Source organism: Ahaetulla prasina, chromosome 1 (assembly GCF_028640845.1).
Source record: "Ahaetulla prasina isolate Xishuangbanna chromosome 1, ASM2864084v1, whole genome shotgun sequence".
In the NCBI taxonomy this organism is placed as follows: Eukaryota; Metazoa; Chordata; class Lepidosauria; order Squamata; family Colubridae; genus Ahaetulla; species Ahaetulla prasina.
Window position 1 is genome coordinate 240490308 of NC_080539.1, and position 27989 is coordinate 240518296.

General features: G+C 37.3%; 2 protein-coding genes across 2 annotated transcripts in view; one reads left to right on the top strand and one right to left on the bottom strand.

Moving 5' to 3' along the window:
* LYPD1 (LY6/PLAUR domain containing 1) overlaps nt 1-10702 on the top strand; it is a 29506-nt gene extending 18804 nt beyond the window's left edge. The window contains exon 3 of the mRNA XM_058194291.1: nt 10440-10702. Coding sequence (XP_058050274.1) covers nt 10440-10678 — 239 coding nt within the window. The 3' untranslated portion in view covers nt 10679-10702. The remainder of the gene's footprint in view (nt 1-10439) is intronic.
* A 364-nt stretch (nt 10703-11066) lies between these two features.
* Nucleotides 11067-27989, bottom strand: part of GPR39 (G protein-coupled receptor 39) — a 199522-nt gene continuing 182599 nt past the window's right edge. The window contains exon 3 of the mRNA XM_058194276.1: nt 11067-11590. Within this exon, the coding sequence (XP_058050259.1) occupies nt 11070-11590 (521 nt within the window). The 3' untranslated portion in view covers nt 11067-11069. The remainder of the gene's footprint in view (nt 11591-27989) is intronic.

Genomic DNA, 27989 nt, shown 5'->3' on the forward strand with positions numbered 1-27989 from the left:
GAAGATAAATGGGCCTGTTTATAAGGCTGTTATCAGAAATGAGCTGAGAAGCCTTTATCAGTTACACACAAGGGTATTCAATCTTGTCTTTATGAACAAACAATAACATTGAAGAAAAAAGTCATAAATCATGTGTGTTGCTATGAAAAGGAATTATTAATTAGTAATCTATCTATTGATACGCATTGATGAATATAACAAATAGTTACACTTAGCCATGACCAGACAGCAAATAGCCAGAGTATGAACCTCCTATATAGCAAGGAGTTTTGACTTTTCTGTGTTAAGACTGTAGGAGGAGATTCACGCAGATATTAGCCCCAAAATGAAAGAGCGATGCTTGTAGTACAGTTACATTTTTCGTACATGAAAAGCATACAAATTTTTATTTGTTTTGGTGATATTTATATTTTATTTTGGCAAAAATAATATTTGAGAATTACTGTGCCATTGGAGCTTTTAGTTGAAGAAAAGGTTGTTTAACAACATCTAAAGGAATCGGGTTTATATATTTGATAAAACATGTTACTTCTTAGCTACCAGGCATATTGACAAATATATATATATTTGTCCAAGAGTCCTGAAATATCTACTTTGTTGTGGACTATACCAAAAGTAATAGAAATAATTTATTACATGCCCTAAGAAATTTATTGACAACAAAGAATGGAATGTAACAGAATGTTGTCAGCTGTACTTGCATAGGGTGAAATACTGTGTGGTTTGTTGGGCTTTGTTAAGGAATGACGAAAGTTCCACATTTTACAAGTCGAATAAGATTTGAGTGGTAGCTGCTTTGTGAGATTTAATTAAATCTGTATACCTGTTCACATTTTATCACCATTTTATAATAAAACTGACATCATAAGATTTTATAACAAAACTGTTCTTACTCAGCTCCCCAAACACGGCAAACCCTCTGAAGTTAAATCAAAGATTCCTTTATTAGGAGTGCCAGCAGCCCTGGCAAAAAAATTTCTCTCTCACCACAGGCTAACAAGTCCAGCTGGTCGGGAGACGAATAGTTGTCTGCCACATCTATTCATCTCTGCCCTCCTGCCTTTTATCCCCAGAGCTTCGCTAGCAGCGGTGGCTCTTCTTTCCCAAGGATTGGCTGATGGATTTCCACTGCTCTGCTCTTTCCCTGCCTTCTGCGCATCCGCGCTTCAAGCACTGGACCCAGTTGTTTCTCTTCCTCATCAGCCACCTCCAGACCTGGGGGCTGTTGACTCCATCTGAGCAGTGACGGATGGCCCAGGCTCCGCCTCTGTCTCTCTCTCTCTCTACCAGCTCCATTTCCTCAGAGCTCTGAGGTTGCCTTGATGCTGACCCTGACTCCCACGCCGCCTCCTCATCTGATTTGGATGCTGCAGGGGCCGGCAGCCAACAGGCCACAACAAAAACTGACTTACATCAGTGAATGTTCCTCTCTGAGAAGATTGGTGGTTCAAAAATGTGAAGTACAAATCAATAAAAAATAAATAGGTAAAAGAAAGGGGAAATAATAAGTATTACATGTATTCAGTTTACAAAAAAATAGAGTATCCAAATTCAATGGGATAATTTTCAGGTAAAAAATTGTATTATTAAACATAAGGTTGTCATATATGGCAAAATTCACTTAACAATTGTCTTGCTTAGCAATGGAAATTTTGGGTCCAATTGTGGTCATAAGTCAAAGACTACGTGTAATAGTTTTGGATACTGTTAATATCTCATGCTATTGTAAATTCAGAATAGTAATTGATGATGCAGGTGAGTGGATTGCTGGTGGCCACCATCTCAGGCTTCTTCTGATAAATCCTAGCTCAATTCATAATAATTCTATTCATTGTTTGTGGGTGGATGGATGGATGGATGGATGGACCAAGACAATTTCAGAAATTTGGGTGGGTGATTTGCTTATGGTTAGTCTGGACTTGTGGTCTTTCTCTTTGATTCTTGCAAGCACCTCATGTATATTGTGGGATTTCAAAAGCACTGGGGGATTTTTCCAGAAATGCGAGACAATTTCATCAAATGCCCCATGCACCTTTGGAAGAGGTAGGCTAAGCATTTGGCAAGACAGCTTCCAAATGATTTCAGTCTGGGAATCAAGCACTACTTCGTATGGGAGTCGCTTTTAGCTTGTGGTTTTTCAGAAAGTGGATGAAGCTCTACGTAGTAAGATCATAACTGTATTGAGACTTGGATTCCTGTTGCACTTGGGCCTGTGGGAAACCAGTCGGTGTGTGACTGGTTGGATCAGAGAAACTGGATCCAATTTGGGGTGGAGTGAGTCCTGATGTTTGAAAAAAGGTAGTGGTATGATCCTTCCTATAAAGGCCTTCAGTAGATACAGCTGTGCTGGATACTATTGTCCAATGCCCAGTCTTCAATGTGGTGAGATGAGATAGTGATTAGGGTTCAAACTGTCAATAAGCTGTAGGAAGTGAATTATTGGGCTTGGGACAGACTGCGTTGGTCACACTGGTGGATGGTATAGCCAGCTTTCAATTTGGGTATAATTCTAGATTCATGGCTACTGCTAGTCAGATGGGCCAGTTGTATCTTTTCTTGTAGAAAGAGACTTTGGCCACAATGTCTCATATCCTTGTCCTCTTCTCTATGGTTACTCCAGCAAGTTTATATGAGCTGGAAATGAGGACTACTCAGTTGTTGATGTATGATGCAGTAGCCTGTCTGTTGCCAAGGGAGACCTATTATTTATTGGTGCTGGAGGCTCGGCACTGGCTACTGTAGCATTTGGGGTTCAATTCATAGTAGTTTTGACCATTGAAAACTGGTAGAATTTTCTGGCCAGTTACTGCAGGGACATCTGCTTTAAATGAAACTTGTCTGCCTGGTTTGCACATTCCTGTATCCATAGAAACTTTAGAACTATTTAAACTGATTCCAATTAATAAAATAACCCTGATGAGCAAGTTGTTGTATTAAATCTGTAGATTTAGATAAACAATACTGGTAATCATGAATAAAACACTAAATATGTTTGGTATATAATACTCTATTTATGTTCCAGCCCAGTCACTTTGATATCTAAAATGCTTATAGATTACCTGATAAAACAAGGTAATGGTTTCAAAATCAAATTACATAAAAGAAATAAAGTAAATATCCTTGTTGAGTTTCATGTCACATTCTAATAAGTAACAATACAATTCAGTTTATTGTAACCCAAACTAACAGATGAGACTATCAGATCTTAATCCAATCCACAACATAGGAATGTAATCTGTATTAAAATAAAATGTGCTCCAAAAATTATAAACTTGTATTTTCAATGGGTTTTTCCCCCCATCTGCAGCAAAGCAACTACAGCCAAATACATTTGGAGATATTCAGATATACTGCAGGTTCACTATATCCACAGATAATATATTATCCAATATTTGATGTTCTTTTATAAACCAGATTGCATGAGTTGTACTGCCAAAGGTAATACTGTTTGAAGTCTTCCAGCAAAGTCACTGTCAATATTTTACAAAGAAATTCGGTGAAGAAAGATATTGCAAACAAATTAAGTGATCTTTTGCACACACTGCAGGATCTTTATCCACCTTCAAAATGACAAATATAAAACCATTGATAAGGGGAAAGAGGAAAACTTTGTAGAGAAAGGCATCTTTATTAATCTAGGAGCCAATAATTTACAAGATTTTTCCCTCAGATTCTTTTCCTTCATGTTAAAGAAAAAAAAATCAAAATGCATATTAAAGTAGAATTCAGATTCAAAAGACGTTCAATATTGAGTACATGAACATAGATCATCTCCAACTGGCAGCATCAAAACATTATAATTCCAGTGGAAGTTGCTTTACAAAATTGTTCAAAAATTCCTTTATCTTAACTTTCCAAAGTTTTATTTAAGATTGTGCGTGATATGGATCTGAAGCAAAAAAGGTAATGTTAGTACCTCATTGATGGAACTGCGACATTCATGTGATAGTTTTGTAGCCCAGAGGGGAGGAAAAATTAGTATGTTTGAAACCATCATTACGCCTGATTACTGCTTGGAAAAATCCCTGCAGTTTTCTTGACAAGATTTTGGATGTGGTCTGTCTGTTTCCTAAGGTGCAGAGTGAATGACTAGCCTAAGGTCACTCAACTAGTTTTGTGCCTAAGGCAGGACTTAGAATTCACAACTCCCAGTTTCTAGCCTAATGCCTTAACCACTACACTGCATCCTAGTTCCTCCTAGAAAATACAAGATCGAATTGTGAAACACTAACCGATATGCTTAGTGTGTCATGGTATGAAACACTATTTTTCATGGTATGAATTCCATGAAAAATCATGAAAATGCACAGCTTTACGGACATGCTGTAAACCAAATTTTCTACTTCTGACCCAAACACTTCCATGTCCTTACTTTTGTTTCTTTCCATATAGCAAAATCATCTTTGTTTGATCAACCACCAAACCAAAAAGAAGAGCAACAGCAAAAAAATAACTAAGTGATCTTTAGTAAAGCCATAGTAACTATAATAAAGCTGCCCTATACATACAACAATTTATCAACATCTTTTGAATCTATTTGTGCTACAAATTTGGAAAACATATTAAACAAAATTACTATCTGAGGTTACCGCTCAGTATATTTGCCCTATCCGTCTCCTAGAAAATTCTTTTCTAGTGGGGAAATGTGCTTTTGTTTAAACAACAACAACAACAAAAAGTAGCTTCAGGTGTTCAATCATCAAGTTTATTTAAAATTTTTCTCTTCTTGGAAGGACGTCTAAGAATTTTAATAACCAGGAAATCACCACAGATGACACAAATATAAATGTTTATAGAAAAGCCAACATTTCTAGAGATCAAAGATAAAGTAAAAATCTTTTTATTTGACTGTAGCTTACAAAAAATATGTGAAATATCAATGCATTTTTAAAACAACAAATAGATTTTTAAAAAGTACTTCAAAAACTGCATTAGACAGACAAACTCAGAAAAGGACTTTTAAAAAGGGGGGGAGGGGATAAAGGGAAAAAGTGCAAGCAAAGGGAAGAAACTGAAAGTACATGGATTTCCAGAATGAACCTGCTTAAGCTGTATAGTACAGACTTCACCCCTTCCAAATGACCCATTTCAGAAGCGGGTCGATCCTGAATTTCACTTTCTGCAAATATAAGAATGTTTTTCCCCCTTGCACAAAAGATTCAATCCAGCCTTTGTGCAGGGGCGGGGGCAGTGGATGAGAAGAAAGAACATTATTTTTATCTACATATGATCCCATAAAAAGCTTTCTAAATAATGTAAAGAGAGGGTTTGGTAAAGGCACCCCTCCCAACTCAGATGATTAGAGATCTGAGCAATTATTTTATACCAGTGCAGCTGCAGCAAAGTCATGTTTACTGCCTTTCTGATCAGAGACGGTTCTTCTTTTTGAGTAGCTTTAACAAGTTCCTTGCTTGTGCAAGCTGTATCCATCCTCCAGGGAAGTCTGGGCCTGTATAAATTACAGCAATCCTAAAAGGTGATAACTATAGCCAGGAATTGGAAGCTTCCATCGATTTCATCCAGGAATTTGAAACAGCAGAGCAAGATGCTGCAAATGAAGTCACAGGTTCCATCTCTTCCCCACAGATACAAATGTTGTTACCAATTAGTGCAGGAAAAAAAATTCTGAAAATACTATAATCATTCATATGTGCGCTCTTATTATTATTTCTTTAAAAAAAATAATTGTATTAAATGTTTAAAGTTACAATTTACTTTTTTAAATAATAACATATCTACACAAATGAAGTAGCTGAATATGTCAATATTGCATAAAATAGGAAATACTTTAAAATTATAATATATTTTAGTATATCATTAAAATAAATATATACATTTATTATATAACATAAGATATATAAAGATTAAAAAAGAAGACAAGGGGGAAAACCTATTTTAAATAATCCTTGACTTACAATCATTCATTTAGTTACCATTCAAAGTTACAACAGCACAGTAAAAAGTGGCTTACGACCAATTTTCTCATGCCCGCTATAGTATCACCATGGTCACAAGATCAAAATTAAGGCCTTGGCAGTTGGCATATATTTATGGCAGTTGCACTTCTCCAGGGTCATGTGATCACCCTTTGTAACCTCAGCTGGCTTTTGAGAAGCAAAATCAATGGAGGAAGCCAGATTCACTTAATGACTGCATGATTCCCTTAACAATTGTAGTGATTTGCTTAATAACGGTGGCAAAAAAGGTGATAAAATGGGACACAACTCACTTAACAAGTGTCTTGCTTAGCTATCAAAATGTTGGGCTCATTTGTGGGTGTAAATCAAGGACTACCTGTATGAAAAGACTAGGGAAAAAGTTATCCCACTCAGAAAACAACTGTGTTTATCACAAATTACCATGACACAGCAATGTCTTCATGTGTTAGCTTTGCCAGTTGCTTTGGAACGTAATTACTCTGTCAAGATATCTATCTGAGTTATTGAGAGGTCTTCCCTGGCTTTTTTCTTTTTCTTTGTACTGTTTTATTTTGCTTAATTTTGATGCTATTTTATTACTTTTATTTGTTTTATAACTTAGGCTGTTGACATTCTTCCCATTCACGTGACTTTTGGATCAGGCATAAGGCCTCCAAGGCTACATTCTGCAGGTTCAGCCTTGTAAAAGCAAACTTTCTTCGTGAGATAATTGTGGACATTGTTTATCCCTTAGGAAAGGTTACACAGTAGATTCTTGTAAGTCTTGCCAAGTGGTAACAAAACAATTTCTGTGCAATCCCCTCTCTAACCTATAAGCTACTCCGGGAGGGTGGCCTAGGGGTGGACTCTTAGAACAGCCAATTCTGAGACCATTGCAGCCCTTCATCTTTATCCAAAATTTTCACTGTGTCTCAAAAGTTAACAGGTACCTAATATGTCCTACCTCAAAAATATTTTATATCTCCTCTGCCAATAATTTTCCCTTTGCTGTCCAGAGTCATGATTGCAAGATGGGTGGCTGTATAAATTGATATAATAAATCAATCCAGAGACATCTGCAATTTTACCTTCAGCATCAAGAAAATAATTCAATGTATGTATAAAACCTTCTAAAGAACTAACTCCTTCCAATCAGAGCAAAAAAGAAAGGAAGAGGAGCTAAGTCTTTTCACATGGCCCTATAATTGCAGATTTTTCACCCTGCTGCTTTGATTCTACTGGTGTATCAATGCCAGATTTGTCAGTTTAGAAAATCCAAACCCCTTCAGAACCAAAATGCATTTTTTAAGGGAAAACACATGATAGATCTCAGCTGAGTTCTCATTCTTATGTCATCTCTCTATATCACACGAATGTCAAACTGGCGGCCCACGGACTGGATGTGTCATGCACAGGCCACGCCCACTCAGGCTCCTCAAAGGCCCAAAAAAGTTGCAATATATTACAAGACACAATCGAGCTTGACACCCATGCAATATCAGATATAGGAGGGACCCCCCCCCCCATTATTTTGAGATTTCGGGAGTCAAAGCCAATCATGTCTCCCTCTGAAAATTCTCTTTCTGCTACCTTCTGCTCTTGTATTGCTTTAGCATCCATTGGTCTCTTCTAGGATGGGCATTGGATTTTGACCATTATCCTCCTGCTTTCCATATTCCTGATCAACCCCATAGATTTCCTAAAGCATTATAATGCTAACCATCACTGTTTTCTCAGGCCCTCATTCACATACTCTCCTCATCTTTCATTCAAGCACTGTGGCTAACGACTCAATTGCAGTCATTGTTCCTGACGTTAGAATCCTCTCATTACTGGGAGACTCACTTTTTTGCACTCTCCACATCTTTCACTTTCCTCTTTGGAACAACCATCGCACACCAGCTCTAATCTTCCATGGCTTGTTATCAAAAGATTGCCGTCTTCTCTTCTCAGAGTTAGAGTTTCTATTGTGATTCTTTCTCAAACTCACACCTTTTCAATTATCCTCAATGACAAGGTTCTGTCTGGTTCCCCATTATGCCGAATTCAGTCAGATGTATCCAAAAGTAAAATTTCATTGTCTCTTCCATACATTTAGCTATTCTGTCACCTGATACTCAGATCAGAAACTAGATAACGCTTTTCTTCAGAAAGGGTTTTTATTCCACAAAAGTCTTCTCAGCTAAATAGGCAGCTTTAGCAGACTATTCAAGAAAACAAAGTTTCAGCCCTCTTCAATACCTTGAATATCCTTCTAATCACTAGTGGATGGTATTTTCATTATTTTATGGTTTTATAAAATGTTTGTTTTTGAAGGGCTACTATGTTCTCCAATACCTGTGTGAAACCTTTGTCTTTCACCTCCTACACTGGTTTGCCTGTCAGCTGCCAAGTGCAGTAAATTCCTTCATAGGCTCATCTGTGGGTAGTCCTTGACTTGTTTATTTAGTGTCCATTCAAAGTTACAACCGCACTGAAAAAAGTGACCTATGACTTGTTTTCACACTAACAACCGTTGCAAGATCTCCATGGTTCATGGGATCAAAATTCAGATGCTTGGCATCTCATATTTATGACGGTTGCAGTGTCTTTATGACTGAGTATGAAACTACATCTTTCCTTCAGTGTTCAAAGAGCACCCTCTTTCTCTTTGCAGCAGACTAGAGCCCTATTCAATGGACTTGGCTGAGTCATTTTTTTCCAATTAGATTGCCAGTCTTTTGTTACAAGTCACCTAAGCAAATATGCCCTCTCCAGATCTAGATAAGATTTTCATTTTTATCCAAAGTTGTTGCCTGGGGCTTTGTTCTCTGAAAAATGGAGGAAGAGCCTTTTTTTTAGTTATCTTAGAAGTACAAAAATGGTTTGCTTATCTGTAACTTGAGTGAACATCTGTGAATTTACACAAACTGCCCTCCTAACTCCACAAGGACCTGGCTGACCTCAGTATTTATCTAGATTTGTTGTATCAGTCTTGAAAATTGAAAGGATTCAGTGGGAGCCATGTCAGTCAAATGGACTATGTATGAGGGGTGGGATTCCCATCAAGAAATTCCTTAAACTCTAGAATATTTTCAGTAGGACTTCAATAAGAACACACCCATATGTATGTATGGCCACAGATGACCATTCAAAGAACTTCAGTTAGAGGCAAAGAACCATTTTTATGTGCAAAATTTAGTGTTCTATATGTTTTCTACCAGAACAGGGTCAACTGAACCAAATTAGCAATTGGACTGGCCCATTCAAGAGTGCAGCTGGAGAATGCAATATATTAAATATTAACTGATTTAGATTGCAAATTACTAATATTGCAAATACTGTATTTGCATATAAGTGCCTTTATTGGTATTCCTAATACATCTTTTAATCAAATGTACTGTCGTGTAAGGTAAAACATTTTTGTTTTTCTAGCACTAAAATGGTATTTATTTGCTGATCAGCAGTGAATTGTGGATTAAATAGGAGATAATGAAATTATTACATATTATCAAAGGTATATCAGTGACAAATGAGTGTCAACACAAGCTAATGTTTTCTACATTTTTTGCTGGAACATATACTTTTGAAAATACTTATTTCCCTGAATATAACAAATGCATTTTTTATGTTTCATCCATGTTTAATTTTCTCCCCAATAAAGAGAGCAAGATCAGCACAAGTTTTACTTAAAAGGAAACAATTGTTTTGAATTAACTATGAAGGTTACTTCCAGAAATCCCCAAAGCAAATTGTCTGAGAATCTGAAGCATTCAGTGTTAGTGTTTGATAGCCGTATTATTTATGTATCCAGCCCAAAGCTGAATTTCTATCAGATCATATGAAAGAAGAGATTTTGAGGTCATATGACAGCTGGGTGAATAATATAAGCAGTTCACTTTGTGTATATTTCTATAAGTGCCTGTATTAAAGGAGAGTTCATTTTATAACTGCCAGAACTTTTGAAGCAAACCTTTCGCATATACCTTTAATAAAAATGTACCCGGCTTCATATGGCAATAGCCTAGATACAAAAAAGAGATTTTTCTAATCTTTTCTTCCATGTAATGTAGAACATTCTGCTGCATTCCCCTATGAGCTTTTCACAGCTTAGGTTTTTTTTTTTTTAATAGAAATACTGAAGAATTTTTAAAATGTATAACAAATCATAGATTCTCTTGGGAAAAAAATCAAACAATATTCTGACAATTGTGTCAAATTCAAATATTAAACCTTTAAAGATTTTAAATGTCTTGTGCCACTTAACAATGTGTGACACAACACATTTTCCCCTCCCCATTTTCAGGCCTTACAGGGATTGGAGGGGATGGCATGTTTTAAGAGTAATGCCGTTTTATTTAAGCTTTATTTTTTCCTGTTAAAACATAATAAGTACTAATGAGCTGAATGTACTGGCATGCACTGGCATTCATAGTCACCATGTGAATGCTTGGCAGCCCTTCAGTTATAGGAATTGCTAATTGACAGTGGAGAGCATATTGGTTCATATTAGACTAAATCAGTTCTTGTTCTGTGTCACAGGGATCCTGTATCGCAAGTCCTGTGCCTCCTCTGCAGCTTGTCTCATGACGTCTGCCGGATACCAGACTTTCTGTACTCCAGGGAAGATAAACTCTGTTTGTATAAGCTGTTGCAACACTCCACTTTGTAATGGGCCCAGGCCAAAGAAGCGAGGAAACGCTGGCACCATGCCTAGGGCAGGAGTATTAACAACCACGCTGCTGTCTAGCTTGCTGTTTCTATCACCCGCACACTGCTAAACTCTAATGGAAGATTTCCTTTGTCACCATCATTCTTCCTGTGTCGCTTCTCTCAAAGGCACAGCTGGTTTCTATTGTGATGTTGTTGTCTGCTTTCCCAAAAGAAGAGTTTTATCTGAAAGAAGTCTCAACAACTTCATTACTTGCAGAATAGATTTAGTTGTCTGATTTTTTTCCAGTATGCACTTTAAAACAAAATGAAACAAAGAAAAAAAAATAATCAACAGTCGTCCATACAAAAGCACTATCATTCATGTTATTGGAAAGTCGTCTATTGTACTTGAACTTGGAGGGTACAAGTTGTTGGCTGTAAAGTCTTTCTTTTGTTTTCCTTTATTGCTTCTTCTTTTAGCCTATTGTGTATGCTGTAATGTTTCTTTATGAGTATTTACTACTCATGTTCGCAAATGCCATTCTGGTTAACAGGACTTGGATCTATGCTAGTCTCCAGAGGCATTGTTCTCACATTGAGCTCCAGTGACTCGGGACTCTGTTTTGGCAAAATGGAGTCAATTTCAGCCTCATCCTGAAGAATATTTGAGGAAACCTTGTTTGCTGCTTTGGTGGAAGACTTTCGCCTGGATGACATGAAGATCAATGGGCGTTTGGAATGATTGACACTGGCTACAGAGTTTAAACTAGTTGCCAAGTACTTCTGTTTGTTGGCATGTTCTATGGATAGACGACATCGGAGGACTTGAAGAAAGACCTTCCGGAAGTGTTGGGAGGAAATGTTGTACAAGAGTGGATTCACCACAGAGCTAAGGTAAAAGAAGATATCTGCTATGGGGAGGAGAATGATATATGCTCTGAAATAAGAGACTGTCCAGTCTCGCTTGGGCCTGGCAGCCATCATGATCCTCCGAACTTGATTCGGTAGCCAGCATATTGCCAGTGTTGCAACAATCAAACCTGCAAGGAAGGAGAAGAGAGAAAAAGAACTTGTGAAACCAAATCATAAAATATTTAGTATCAGTGCTCCACTTACCGGCTAGGAAATGATACCAATTTTTCAGTGTTTTGCTTGACAGCATCTTCCGCCAGTAGCAAAACATGTTCTAAGAGAGACAGGAGAGGAAAAGACAAGCCACGGGTTCCAAGGTCATTGGAATCTGTATTCCAATAAGTATTGTGTAACATGTAAGGTAGCATTTCTTTTGATCCTTGACATTGGTTAAGTTCAAATGCTTTATTTCATTTGTATTGCATTCTTGAAATATTTTGTTATTGATGCTCTGTTGCCCATTCCTCCTCCTTTTCACGACTAAAGAATACAGCCATATTAGAACAGGCAATATCCAAAAGCAGATCAAATTCCACTTATATTTTAAAAAAATGTGCATACAATTTGGCATTATTTTTGGTAACTTTTCTCCTACAGAAAATATTTTTATGTATAGTGTGAGAGGCTCTTTTTATGACAGAGTATATAAGGAATTCAGGAAAGGAGCTGCAGTTCAATTAAAATAAAATGGCACAGAGAACAAGCATTAAATGTTCCTGGAGCTTCTAGAGAACACAAAGTTTGTTCTAAGTTTTGCTGTCCAGGTATTTTGCATTCACCTATAAATGTGAGTATTTATTTCATTGAGGTTAGGTTAATTTTATTGAAGAAATATATTAAAATATTTATCATTGACTTTCTTATTGCTGGCAAGTTAAGAATGCCAGGCTCCCAGGACTGGCAAAAATACTTATCAATTGCATAGTTTTAAAATATTCAACATGCTTCACACACATTGTCTTATTTATCAGTTAAAACAAACTAGTGTGATAAATCAGTATTTTTATCTATCCTGAACAATGGTTTTCTTAACTTCCATTTTCTTAACCAACTTTTTAGTTCCAGGGTTAAACCACCTTTCCAGAATGGTCCTAGTTGAGTATAACCTCTGATTTCCAACCCAATTTCAATTACTGAAATATTACTAAATTTAAGAAAAATCACTATAAAATGAAAAATGCATTTGTATACTCCCCCTTGATGTATGTTCATGGATGAATTTGAGGGACAGAAAAACATGTTCAGCGTTTTTAGCCTATTTACCCTTGCTGGGGTATTCCTTGTTTTAGAGCAAAGGTGCCTTATCTGTGAAAGAAAATAATTTATCCAAATGTTGGCTGTTCCACTGCAAGTTTTTTTTGATTTGTGGATTTTTACACCATACTTACTGCAAAATTTACTTGCTTTAAAGCTAGTCCTACAACTCAATTTGCTTTAGTAGAAAATGTGCAGGCTTTATTGTTGCTTTTGTCTAAATGAATCTGGATTCTTTACCTAGTCACTGCTAAATTGTAGAATATGTACTCAATAAAATAATTGGGAAGATCCAGAATTCAAAATCAAAGACAAATTGTTTTGACAAATATAAGGGAACAACTATGAATGTAAGCAGAAGAAAATAGAAATTGGCAGCAGTACCCTGGAAGAGTCAGAACTGAACATAAACTCTGTGTAATAAATAGATTGGTGAATCTTTTGATTTTATGTTTACTTTTTGGTTAATAAAGAGGTTAATTTTTTGTAATTGTATGAAGTTTTCATTATGTTGAAAGCTTGGATTTCAACATTTTGTACAAAATCATATAATCATATATATGCACCTGTTACCTTTATGCCTGACAGAAATTTGCAAAAAAAAAAAAAAAAGTTTTAGTAAACACAATAAATTCCCAATTTTCTTAGGCATATTCTTTAAGACGTCTTGTGGGTGGTGATACTATATTGGCAGATACACTAATTAGTTCAGGTTTTTAACCCTGTTTGATACAATCTGCTTAGCAAAGTATAGAGTTACTATTATTCCTCTTCAAGTTTCTTCTAAATGTGTGGTGAAGAAAGAGATAATTTGTCAAACACAGATGAAACACCAAAGCTTTGAGATGATTTTAAACTACATTTTCAGTTTGTAATATGTCTGACTCTATAACCACAGTTAAGACTATTGCTCTGCCTTAAGGGAATGATTTAGGGTGCAGAGGTAAGTAAATTTACAAAAGTAAGTGTTGAGCAGCTGGGAAATAAAAGCCCAGAAGTAAGTGCAATATGCTGTAATTTGTGCTGAAGGAGTAATTGATGTATGATACATGGTTAGGGTTGCCATGATATCCGAAATTGGCAGGTTTATTCTATTTATCAAATTATTGCACGGGGTAACTCTTGGGCAGCCAATACATTTGATAAATAAAATAGGTTAAACAAGGCATGTCACAAGTTGGTAAGATATTGAATGGTTACTAGAAAACACACACAAATTTGGTGTTTCTGCCTGTGATGCAAAGTTGAGTGTGTGTGCATACATATGCTAGAGTTCCCTATGGTGAAGTTCAAGAGAGCCTGTTTGCCCCAAGACACTAACCTAAGATTTACAAGGCACTGATCTGATGTGGTTTGTTTTAATAAATGCTTTTAAGAAGTGAAAAGCAAAGTACTCATTATGAACATCATCATTTTTATTTAAAGAAGATCCGTGGGCCCCAAAACTTTGCTAGAAAGTAAAAATGTAACCCATTGTTAATGTTGGAAGTATACAGACTAGTAAAAAGCATTTTGATGAAGAGACTTTTGAGAGTGGCAAGAAGCATTTTTATTCATTAGAGCTTTGTGTTTTGTTATATCCCCCATGACGACAATTTTGTTAGAATACTCATGTCTAAATTCTCCAAGTACATAACCGCTCTTAATGTCTGGGACCCCTGACAATTCATATTTCTTGGAAGTTTATTATGTATTAAAATTATCAACTGGAAATAGCAAACATTAAACAAATCACTCTTCTGCTCATTATGTCTTGTTCTTTTTTTATCTTCTCAGGGACTCGCTGTCATTCTGTTTTTTTTTACTTTCTACTATTATAGTCTTAATTTTTCAGGATCATGACCTACCTACCACTTGATGTGTATTGTATTAAGATACATTAAGGTCATGTCTTTGTTCCTATTTCACTCTTGCTCTCATTATCATTAAGAAGAACAAAAGATCAATGAGCTGTGACACAGAAGCCACTGAAGACACATGGACTTAATATAGTTGTGTGTGTGTGTGTGTGTGTGTGTGTGTAAATTATGGAATAACTAAATGACATTTTCAACAGTGAACCTTAAAAGTGGTTTCCTTTCAGGCCTATTATCAGAAATGTCCTGATCTGAGAAATCACTCATCCATCGCTAACTTCTAAGCAGAAATACAGAAAAGTTTTAAGTCTCAGTCATGTGGGCCACCTTAACCTTTGTTGTGTGTTTTATTATGTTATTTTTTAAATCTTGTTTTTCCTTAAAAAGAAGTAAAACACTAGTATAATTGGTTTTCAACCTGTGAGATTAAGTAGCTAGCAAAGTATATAACTTGATAAAGAACAGAAATCCAAGAAAAAGAAGTGAAGGAATAAGACAAAATATTTACCAAATAAATTTCTTTTTTTTTTTGTAAATTGCAATCCGATTTTTTAAAAACGTCAGTAAAACCTTTATTACCCTTATTAAATGGACAATTCTATTCTAAAAATTACAAAAGTGGTTCAATTAATTCTCACTTGAGTTGATTGTGTTAATTTTTTCATGCCCTTATGTATTCCCCCATTTTCTCCAGTTTAGAGCATTCCCAGTGCCTTTGCCTTACAACAACAGCTTAGATAATACCTAAACATGAAGTGCCAGTCTTTAATATATTTTCTGTAATGTACAATTGTTAAATATTGGTATTTATTATGAAATGCACAGTGTAACAAATGTCTGCTCTTACAATCCTGGCTGGTTTTTGGATCATTCTTCTTCTTGGTGCTCTGGAGGCCCAAGGCCTCTCCAGCTAACTATACTTAGTTCCAATCCCCCAAAAATCAGCGTTCAGTATCTTCTATGGAGTTTGGCAGAGCCAGCTAGCCAACTCCAGGACACAATATGTGACCAAATCAGAAAAATCCTTATGCGTCAAATCCGCAACATACTTCTGAGTTGCTTTCCAAGGTCAGAACCATTTTTCTGTAAGATTGGAACTCTGTCTCTAATGCTGAAGATTTAAGAAGTTAAGGAATTAAGGCTGCAGGTTTACTGGCTCTTCATTTAAGCGGTATTGTCTGTGGGCTTTTGATGATAACGTAGTAAATTAAATAAAAATGTGGGAAGGAATTCCAGTTGTTTCTTAAATGAAATATGTAATCAGCACTTACATACGTAATACTTTCTATACCAGTAATGGCAAACCTTTTCAGCACCGAGTGCCAAAAAGGGAGCACACATGTCTGGGCCATAACCAGGAAGAGGAGCTACCCAGAGCGCATGCCCCCCCCCGAAAATGAACTTCTGGTTTCAGCTACTGAACTTTTGATTTCAGCCAGCTACTCGTCCGGGTTTCTGGTGCGCATGCACACACAATGATCAGCTGGCCGGCACACATGCTCACGCAGGAAGACTAGCTCTTCTAACTTCTGGCACTGCCACATGCAGAAAGGCCAGCTGATTGTCACGCACACATGCGCACCAGAAACCTGAAAGAGGAACAGGGTGATGCCGCATATGCCAAGCGACATGCCTCCATGTGCCACTTTGGGCACATGTGCCATAGGTTCGCCATCACGATTCTATACCATGAGTATAATGCACAAAATGCACAATGTATAATTAATATGAGCAAAATAATATTTTGCCTGTTTTTTAAAAAGACAGCATGTTCAAATTTTGCTTTTTCCATTCCTACTCTTGCTGCTAACTTTTATTTAGATTATTTGATGTCCAAAAAGTTCCTTCCCTAAACACCTCACAAGAAACCAACTCTTTATTCTATACAGAGCAAGTGAAAAATGAGTTGATGGTAACCTTGTACTGTATTGTAGAGGTTAGTGTTTCAAGGAACAAGCAGAGAACTTTGTGTAAACTGTCATTTTTGTGAGCACAAGTAATTGCTCATCTCTTGCTACCCCAGGAAAAAAACATTTCTTTTTTGCAGAGATGTGAATAAATGTTTGCAGATTTGATTCATCCATAAACCTGTTATTTTCATCGAGGCTACAATAGCATAAAATGTAACAATTATTTTACTCTTCTTAATGTGCTGGTACAATCAACACAAATGGGATGGAGAGAAGATAATAGAATAGAATAGAATAGAATTTTTTATTGGCCAAGTGTGATTGGACACACAAGGAATTTGTCTTGGTGCATATGCTCTCAGTGTACATAAAAGAAAAGATACGTTCATCAAGGTAGTAATAATTGGCTCTGTAGAATAACTAACGGCTTTTATATTGTGGAGGAAAATAGGTTTACACAATGCTATTGCTCAATTACCTCTGTGTCATCCTTTAAACAAACGTTCCTAGATAGGAAACCTCTGTAGGTTTCACTAGCTCAGTGATTCTCAATTTTGGAAATGTCAAGAGTGTGGACTTCAGCTCCCAGGATTCCAAATATGCTGGCTGTGGAATTCTGGGAGTTGAAGTCCACACATTTTGACATTGCCACGGTTGAGAAACACTGGCCTAGTAAAAAGTGCACCTGCCCTATTCCTAGAACATACTGAGTTGTCAAGGGCTTACTGTACTTTGTAAGGGTGCAAATCTAAGCAAAACCCAATACATTGGTCATTTAATGATTCCCATCCATTTTGAACTAAGTCCATTGTCTCTCTGCTTAAAGTAAGAACACTGATAATGCATTATGCTAGGCAAGAGTCCTTATCGGCTGAAACTAAGGCCCGACAACAAATATTGAAACTTCACTGTGACTTCTTCAAACATAAGTAGAAGAACACTGAGGGAAAGATCTATGAGAAGCAGTGAATCTCAGTCCTTTCCACTACCCTGAATGTAGTCTCACAAAGGAAGTGATGAGGATTTGTGAGATTTGACATAGCTTCTCCACGGTGCCTATGGAAAGCAGTTACTGCTAATGATGTGGGCAAGAATTGTGAATCTTCCCTGAAGTAGTAAAATGGTTTATAAATGATACCATTAGATTTACTCCTAAATAAATAATGGATTGCAGCTTTAAATGTGTATTAATTTTCCTCAGTTGCATATATTACCCACTAAAGAGCATTCTTAAGGAACCTTATAGTAGGGAACTTAATACTGGTTCTGACCTGAATACATTCCAGCAATATCTGAGCACCTTCAGGTTTTCTAACATACGTTTAAAGAATCATTAATGGCTTATCAAAATACTCTCTGTTTATATCCTACAATATAATTTTATTTCAATTTTGCTCATGTTTCAGCAATGCAAAATAAATTGTGCTATCAAATTAAGATGTTCTTATTTTATTTCACATAAGCTAAAAAGTTTTTGCTCACTTTTCCTGTGTTTTGACAGATTTATAAGCAACTTCAGCCATCACTATGAATAAAAATTGAGCTGGGAAAAAGTACAGACTAAAATAGTTCAGGAGGAAAGCTTGGTTAGTACTCTGTAAACACACATGACAATTACGATGTTCATCCATTGTGTTCAAAGAGGACATTGAGATCTAATAGGGTTGTGGGCTGTCCACGGTATGTCCGCAGGTGGCTGATAAGGCCTATATGGGTATGGAATGTTCTGCCACATGTCGGGACAGATGTGTGGGCATCATTGTTGCAGCATTTGCAGCTCTGACTTTGTACAGTGCTCTCTTCTCTTGTGGTTCTTCTGTCTTCAAATGTCTGGCAGCCTTGGCTCAACATGCACCATGTTGATTGATCTTGTACCAGAGTTTCCCAGGAGGTGGTGTTGATATCCAGGGATTTGAAGGAGGCTTTCAACATCTCTTTGTAACGCTTCCTTTGTCGCGCCCCCCCCATGTGATCTCTTTCCTTGAGACAGCTCACCATAGAGGACCTGTTTAGGGATGCGATGGTCTGGCAAGATGGCCTACCCAGCATGTCTGGGCTTTCATCAGCAGGGTGTGAACTGATGGCAGGCCTGCTCTGGATAGGACTTCTGTGTCTGGCACCTTGTCCTGCCACTGGATCCTCAGAGGTCTGTGAAGGCAGGTCGTATGGAAGTGGTTCAATTGCCCAGTGTGTCTCCTGAATACAGTCCAAGTCTCACTGGCATACATCAGGGTGGTAAACACTACTGCTTGGTAGACTTTGAGCTTTGTAGCAAGGCTTATTCCACGGTGGTCTCACATGTTGGTCAGTAGTCTGCCATATGCAGAGCTTGCCTTGGCGATTCTCCAGTTGACCTCAATGTCAATTGTCACTCTGCAGGAGAGGGTGCTGCCAAGGTATGTAAATTGGTCCACTGCTTGCAACTTTTGTCCCTTCGCAGTGATGGTGGGCTTTCAGAGCTGGCTGGTGGGCTCTTGGTGTTGGGCTTTCGGAGCTGGCTAGTACAACACTTCTGTCTTTGTGTTAATGAGGAGGCCAAAGTTGTTGCATGCTGCTGTGAATTTGTCCAGCCTGCCTTGCGTTTCCTGCTCTGATCCAGCATCCAGAGCACAGTCGTCAGCAAAAAGGAGGTCTTGTAGCACAGTCTCCTTTATCTTGGTGACAGCCTGGAGCCTTCGCAGGTTGAACAGTTTCCCATTGGTTCTGTATCTCAGGCCAACTCCCAATGAATTGTTCTGGAAGGCATTTGACAGCATGGCTGAAAACATGCTGAACAGGGTCGGTGCCAATATGCACCCTTGCTTGACGCTGTTTGTAACGGGAAAGGCCTCTGAAGCTTCTCTGTTGTCCAGAACACGAGCCGTCATACCATCATGAAACTGACGTATCATCAGAATGAATCTGTCAGGGCACCCAAACTTTGACATGATGCCCCACAGACCTTTGCAACTGATAGTGTCAAAAGCCTTGGTGAGATCCGCAAAGATGGTGTACAATTCACAATTCTGCTCTTGACACTTCTCTTGGAGCTGTTGGGCTGTGAACAGTGTCCACAGTGCCCTTTGTTGAAACCACACTGTCTCTGGCAATAGACCCTGTTTCAGGTGGTCAGTCAGGTAGTTCATCAACACTCATGCAAGGATCTTGTCTGTGATGGAAAGCAGTGATATTCCCCTATGATTATTGCAGATTTATTGATTCCCTTTCCTCTTGCAGAGGTGTACGATGGATGCATCTTTCAGTTCTTGAGGAATGGATACTTGATTCCAGAAGGATTGGATCGAATCCCAATCCTTCCTGTAAACACACACACACACACACACACACAGAATGTTTGGTTGCATTTCTGACATCAATACAATTGAACATGTCCAGAAATATTTTACAAGAAGAGTTCTCCACTCTTCCGAATACAACAAAATACCTTATGCCACCAGACTTGAAATCCTGGGTTTAGAAAATTTAGAACTACGCCGCCTTCGACATGACCTGAGTTTAACTCATAGAATCATCTATTACAATGTCCTTCCTGTCGAAGACTACTTCAGCTTCAATTGCAACAATACACGAGCACACAATAGATTTAAGCTTAATGTTAACCACTCCAATCTTGATTGTAGAAAATATGACTTCAGTAACAGAGTTGTTAATACTTGGAATACACAACCTGGCTCTGTGGTCTCTTCCCCAAATCCCCAAAGCTGCTTTTTTTTTTTTATTCAAAAAGTTTTAACAAAAAAATCCCCCCCCCTTTCCCCCCAACCCACCTCCCTTCACTGATCCCTCCCCTCTCCCCCCTGACTTCCCGGAAGAAGCACAAGGTATAGTTAAGAATAAAACAAACATATGCTAAGAAAATTTTTCCCCAAAACTATTATACCAATTTTCCCTCTCTAGCTCTGACTTCCTCCTAACATAACCAAAATCCTTCAGAAAAAAAAAAATTAACAATTAACAGTAATAAAATATATAAATCAATAGAACAAATTAATCCTAAAGTATTTAAAACCAGCTAAAGCATAAAAATCCAATCCAATTCAAAGAATATCTCCCTTATAGCTTATATAACCATATAATTTTTCCCCCAGGTCTTTCTTACATAAAATCTTTCAAGAATATTCTATTTAAAATACAGTACAACACATTATGAAATTTCAATACGAAAATTACAATATCTATTCACATTTAGTCCTTCCTCGTCAAAATCCAGTATAAATCCAAATACCTAGTCTTTTATGCTAGATATAAAACATATAATCAACCCATTTCTTCCAGATCTTCCTCACATATTGTCTTTCAGGGACACTAATATTTTTGTCTGTTAATAATTTAAAACAACCTCGTTTCAAGGATAATACTTTTGTCTCTTGCCATTTTTTTTGATGCATTAATCTCTGTCTTTCCTTCATTACTCCTTTTGAAAAGTCAGTCACAATATTTCCTAATAGTTCCTTATGTCCAAAAATCCACAAATTACTACCGTATATTCCATCAGTCCAAAAAGAGAACTCTTGAAAAGCATTAAGTCTGTAAATATTTTCGGTTCGGCAGACAGCCTCCTGTAGCACAAATTCTGACATTTCATCCAAACTATTTAAAGGAAACTTCTTTACATCAACTTGTTTATTCACGATCATATCTTCATATTTATCCACTTTTGTTTGTATCTCCTCCATTCCATTTTCCAAGTCCTGATCACACTGGTTAATTTCCTTCAAGCCTTGATCCAAAAAGTCCCCATTTTTTATCAGTTCGTATTTTTGAATAATTAAATACATTCTTTCTGTGTAATCCTGTGTAAAGTCACGAATCCATTCTTCTGAAAGAACCTTCATGGCAAAGTTCTTGCTGAAAATCCCCTTATAAAATACTTAAACAATGTAATATAATCCAACAATCCACAGTCCAACACAATAAGATAAAATCTCCATTCAGTTTCAATTTCGCAGCAAGGCTATCGGTCTACTTTCAGTTACTCTGAAATGCCATTTTAAAAGAAGGAAAAAAAATTTTTTTTCTCTCTTTAAAAAAGGAGGAAGTCAGAAAATCAAAAATACTTGCAAACCAGTAATTGTTCACTCATGCTTCTTCCGTCTGCTTATAGAGATCCACAAGAAAAAAATCAATTGTTAGCAGAAATGGACACCTTCCTCTTTTCCTGCTTTTGCAGGAGACACGCTGAATACTGGAGATAAGGAGGAATTCAATGGGATTCAACCTTTTGGGACTTTGCATAACAAAAACAAAGCCCCTAGGGGAATCTACCACTCTCCCCCCCTCTCTTTCCCCTGCTCTTTCAACCAGAGAGGGAAAATTAAGTCGGGAACAGCTGTTCGTAGCTGTTTACACCAACTTTTACCATATCCAGTGCAGAGTGCCATAAATTAGCACCCAGCGAGAAAGGTGGCGCCAAGCGGAAGTCCCCAAATCCCCAAAGCTTCAACCAAAAACTGTCTACTATTGACCTCACCCCATTCCTAAGAGGTCTGTAAGGGGCGTGCATAAGAGCACAAGAGTGCCTACTGTTCCTGTCCTATTGTTTCCTTTCGTTATATCCAATTAATATAGTTATTACATACTCATGCTGATATATATGCTTATATATTGTTCAGTTATTTCATGCTTATGCTTATATATACTGTGTGACAAAATAAAATAAAAAATAAAAAAATTCAGTTTCATCTCTGCTCCAAATCAATGGAATTTACACAGATATCCTTAAATGCTTGTACCTTGTTTTCCTTAACAAATGTTTACAATTCCCATTGCAGCTTTCACTATTCACTGTCTTTTGAATCAGTGATCATCTGCGGCTTACGTTCACTGAGAGAGGAAGTAGTAGACACACAACACAGCCCCATTTTAGCAGAATGAACGGCCATTGAGATCAGGAAGCACAAGGCCCTGGGAAAGGGAGTCAAGTTTGAAAATGTTGGTGGCAGCACAAAGGAGAGCAGAGATGGCAGAAGGGATTCAGAGGGAAGCAAGTTGGGGAGCCAGCAAAGTGATTAGGAGTTTGAAGCCACAAGGGGAAAACCAAATGACGGCACGAGAAAACGAGAAAGAAGATTTTGCAGAAGGTAAAATAGATGCCTTGAAGGGCAAAGAGGCAGCAGCAGAACATGGACAGAGAAGATGGAAGAGAAGCGAAGAGGTATGGATTTGAGCTGAAAGAAACAGCAATGAAGGGAAGGGGTCACTCACATCAGCCATGGGAGGAAAGAAACTTACAAAAGGGCAGTGAGGAGATAGGGGTGGGTGGAGCAACCGGTAATGAAAATGTAATCAAGGAGATGCAAACGTATAATTTGGATTCAAAGTTTGCTAAAGGAAAGGGGAGCAGAGAAAGCAGCACCAAACTCTTTGTCTTCCCCAAAGAATGGGGGGTGGTTTTATTTTTTGTCCATTTGTAAGGGAATTTTCACATATTCTTCACAAGAGCACTACCAATGCCCCTGTTGTAGTTGACACACAACATACACGAGGCAGATTTCTTTCCAGGCTACATGTATTGTGCTATGTTGTGCTGCCAATCTCACACCAATTAACCTGGAGGACTTTTGCTCTAATCATTGGTTGGGAGGCCAGATTACATGAGCCAGTCATAAGGCAACTGTTCCTGTTCTCTCTTTCCTTCTCCTCCCTTCTTGGCCTCCCTCATTGTTGGGACAACCCAGCAGCCAATCAAATAGCAGCTGCCAATCACAATGCAGTATTGACTGAGAGTGGTGGAGAGGAGACAAAACAAGATGGCTGTCTGGCAGTTCTGCATAGATTTTTGTGAGGAACAGGCTGAATCAACAGAACCAAACCCCAAGAGTAAAAGTGACACAGAGAACCAAGGGATTGGCAACCCTGTTGAGGAATAGGCTACAGAAAAGGAGCTGGGAAAACTGGGGAGAGAGTTTTTTTCCTTCCCCCAGACCAGAAGTGTGGGAAGAGTTATTCTAGATGTGTCCCTCAGCTAGAGGCAAGCTTTCGAAGAGGAGAAGAGCCAGGAAGCCCAGCCAGGAACACAACAGGAGAGACAAAGACAAAAGTTAGGGGGGAAAACTCCTGTTATTGTACTGTATCCATGCAATGCACTTTAACACATGCTAATCTAAAATGTTATTGCTATACAATTCCTGAACGACTTAAATCAATAAAACTTAAATTGAGAATGCAGTACATAAGCACATGTGAGTGTATCCATGAATGCTGATGGTGAAACAAAAGCAGCTGGATTAAAAAATAACATCTTTTTGGACACAGACATGAAAGAAAAGGAAAGAAGTGAAAGAAACAAGAGGAAAAGTAGAATGACAGCAAGAAAAGGAGGCAGACTTGTGTTTGAAAAAAATATGAGATGACAGATTAATTCTCCAACAGAATGAATGAAGAGTGGACATCAGAACAAAGTTTTACAAACTAAAAACGTTGAGAGAAAAAATCAGAGGTGAAGATGGGAGAACCACCATGCCTACAGAGAGAAAAAGATACAGACAGTCCTCATTTAACGACCACAATTTAAGACCAACAGCTTGGTTATTAAACAGTTGCTAAACGAAAGTACAACTATGCTTATGATCTTACGTTACTTCAGCTTTCCTTTGCTTTTAGGTCATAAATGTCAGGATGGGATATAAAGGTTTTTTTTCATCACTGTTGTAACTGAATTACCATTAAACAAGCCAGTTACTAAACAAAGGATACTTTTAATGGCAAAGAATGCAGTCAAAGATACCAGGAAATATTAATGCTAAAGAAAGACAGGGAAAACACAGGGCATTTCTTAGGGAAATTTTTTAAAAAACATTTTGGAAGTTGACAAAAGATAAAGGAGTGTGTAACAAAGTGAAACCAATTAATAAATAAAAGTAGTGAAACGATTTAAGATGTAACTGAACTGGGGAATGCTGTAAAATATTTTAAATATTTTGTATGGAAATAATAGTAACAAGTTAAAAGTGGAGTGCTAGATATGCTCTAAGCCAGGTGTGTCCAACCTGTGACTCATGGGCCACATGTGCTCCTGGACAGCTAGTAATGTGGCCCCACAGAATTGTAAACTTTTAAGATTATTATGTGCACTAATATATACATTAACTACTGTATATTATTATATATTTTATATGCAGTCCAAGACAATTCCTCTTCACTCAATAGGCAAGCCAAAAGGTTGGACACACCTGCTCTAAACACTACAAATACTATGTATATTATGGGCAAAAAAAGAGATTGATGACAAGGAATAATGCTATGAAATAAGGTTAAAGGTATAGATGGTGTAAGTGGAGAAATGTTAACCTTTGGGTGTGACTTGATTATGAAGTGGCTGCGCAGTTTGTTCAATGTGTACGTGAAAGCTGCGTCTGTGTCTTACGCAGAAGGAAAAATTGTCAAAGGAATGTCACATGGATTGATATATTAATTGTGCCTAAGAAGTTGTTTGGTGAAATTTGATTGAAAGCATTCAAGAGGTGACATCATGCAAAAATTGGAAAGTGAATGTTGGTTGGATACCAAGCAGTCAGTGTGTGTGTGTGTGTGTGTGTGTGTGTGTGTGTGTGTGTGTGTGTGTGTGTGTGTGAAGAGCAGGGTTTTGCTCTTTAGCAAATAATTGAGAAATGTATGAATGTCGGGAAGAAAATTAATTCTTAATTTTCTTAAACTGTTGAGTTAAAGGAAGAAGAAGCAGGATTGAATTGTAGGTTGTTTTCCATCAATACGGAACTGTAGATTAGTATATGAATACAATAAAAGTAGTGTGTGATGGAAGTAAAGCATGTATAAAAATAAGTGCAACACTTGGAATGGTACAATATTATTGTGGGAGTAAGGCGTAGATTTGTGATGTCTCTTTTGCTGGTTAATTTATTTACAAATCTAAGTGGGAGATTAGAAGTATATTGTTTGGAGATGTGAAAATGTGTGTTCTTTTGTATAAAGGTGATAGATAGGTTTTTGTCTGAGAACCTGAATTATTTTTCAGAATTTTTTTCTAACAAAATGTTCGATTCTATGATGCAAGGCAGATGCAGGCATCTTTGGAAAGAGACAATTTTGGAAAAGCCTGTGAATGGCGTTGGTTTAAAGTAGATTTCATTAATTTTCCTTTTCTTTTTTTCTTATTGCCTGTCTTTGTTGTATTTTTGTTTACTGTTTGCTACTTTTGTCAATGTTGGTTAAATGAAAAGAGCTTAACCTGATAGGTACAGTCCTGATGCTCTTGCTGCTTCCACATTGGTTGGAGATTATGGAAGAATGAGCTGGGTCCCCTAAGTTACTAATGGTTTCTTAGAGGAAACTGATAAAATTGTTGCTATTTGTGAGACCTGTAGCATAATGAGCTTGAGCATCCTGTCCTCATAATCTTTTTCTAAGTGACAAGTCTTCATGGTAAATAAATGTGCCAGCAACATAACTGTGTCTCAATGGCACAGGATAGAAGAAATTTGGCAGTCACTTCTCCCTTAAAAATTCTTTTTAGCTATTCTGAAATATTCCTCCAGGTAACTGAATACCAAACTCACTTCAGTACTATCTGCAATTTTATGGAGGATTTAAGAACTCATTCTAGCAAGCCACAATCAAAGCTCAATGGAGAATACAGAGAGCTGTAGTGTTTGCTTCTTTCAATATTACTATGCCTGCCTCTGATAAGGCTTTTAATTGTTACTTTTAAATCCTAAACCACACACTTCCCCACAGCAGCTTCTCTAGAGACCAATTATCCAATAGATCTGACTCATCTGATTGAATTTAGAATTACTGTCACAGGAGTACGCTAATGTATACATTTTTCATTATTCAATGCTAATCCTTATTAATTATTTCCATAATCACTCCCTTCTCCTCTGATTCACAGTGAAGAAATGACCTAAAAATACTAAAAAACAGATTCTTTATGAATATTATTGGCATGAACTATGTTAAATTTTAAAAAGAAGGATATTTTGGTCATCCCATTCTCGACAACTACGTCTGCACTGACATTTCAAATAGTAATTTTCAGTGAAACACAAGCATATGGTTAGTTCAGTTCCAACTTAAGATCGAACAAAAAATGAATTAATTCCATTTTTTAAAATAACTTTCAAATAATTAGGCCTGGAATTAGACATGCAAAGCAGTATTTATTTTCAGTTACTATAACTTATGAAACCAGCATCATTAAACCGGGAAAAACGTTTTTTAAAGAAATACCACAGATACCCACCCTGTGTGTCCATTTTTCATTTGCTATTATTAAATCTTTGTCCCAATAGAAATGCTACGAAAGCAACTGAAAAGAAATGGGACAACAAGAATGGAAAAGAAAAAAAAAAGACTTTTGAAAAATAGCAGGAAGCATAATGCCACATAACACCAATTTGACAATCAAATGAACACTGACAATATTTTCTTGAGGGGTTTCTAAAACTTTTTCCAATTCAATGGGCAGTGAAGTGAGATAATTCCTTAGATTGAGGTTAATGTTGTTTCTACCATTGTGGTAAAGTATATTGAGAATACAGAGTTTCTACAATCCTTGTGAGTGAGAGAGAACAACAGAAAGCAAGGTAGGCTAAGACAAAACACAAGGTATCAAAGTAAAATAGTTTGTAAGATTTATATCTGAGAGCTCTTCAACATAAGAACTGATCAATTGGCTACTAATACGGTATGCAATAAGACTTAGTCAGAAACCATACCTTACAATTTCTTAAGACGGTAGTAACCTTTAAGTTCTGTAGTGGTGGATCTGATAGGTCACAGGTGTCAAACTCACGGCATCACATTGTCGTCACGTGACATTTCACCACATTGTTCCCCTTTGCGGAGCTGGGGTGGGCGTGGCCTATATGTGACACCCCGGCCATCAGTTTGACACCTATGTGATAGGTGGTGCTTTTCCAGCCGAGGATCACATTCAGGTGGTTAATCCAAGGAACAGCAGTGCATTTGACAGAAATTGTGCATCCAATATATATCATCAGAAAAAGATACTTGAGAGCTTTCACAGCCATCATATGCAGCAATGGACAGTCTACCTCTGAAATCTAGTTAGGACCGTAACGATAGAGAAGCCAAGAAAACAAATGGATCAGGCCAAGAGTTCTCACTCAAGGCATAAATGTCCAGGTGCAAATTATAGTTTTGACACATTATGCTAAGGTAATCTAGCCTTCTGGAGGAAATTCTAATGTTGGGAAATGAAGAAAATCTATGTGCTCATTAAGAATTGAACCAGGTGTGATGGCACATAATCAGTCAACAATGATAAAGCAAGTTCTTTGCATATACTAGGTGCAGACTGTAAACCCTGACACATTGCATAAAAAGTGTACTATATCTGGAAAATTACTCTGCTATTCAAAGTCAACAGTCTAAAATCATTTTGTATTTTCACAAATGTATGTCATTATTATTATTATTATTATTATTTATTGGATTTCTAGACCGCCCTTCTCCCAAAGGACTCAGGGCGGTGTACAGCCAGGATAAAACATAAACAATGTACAATTAAAAACTGAATTAAGAAA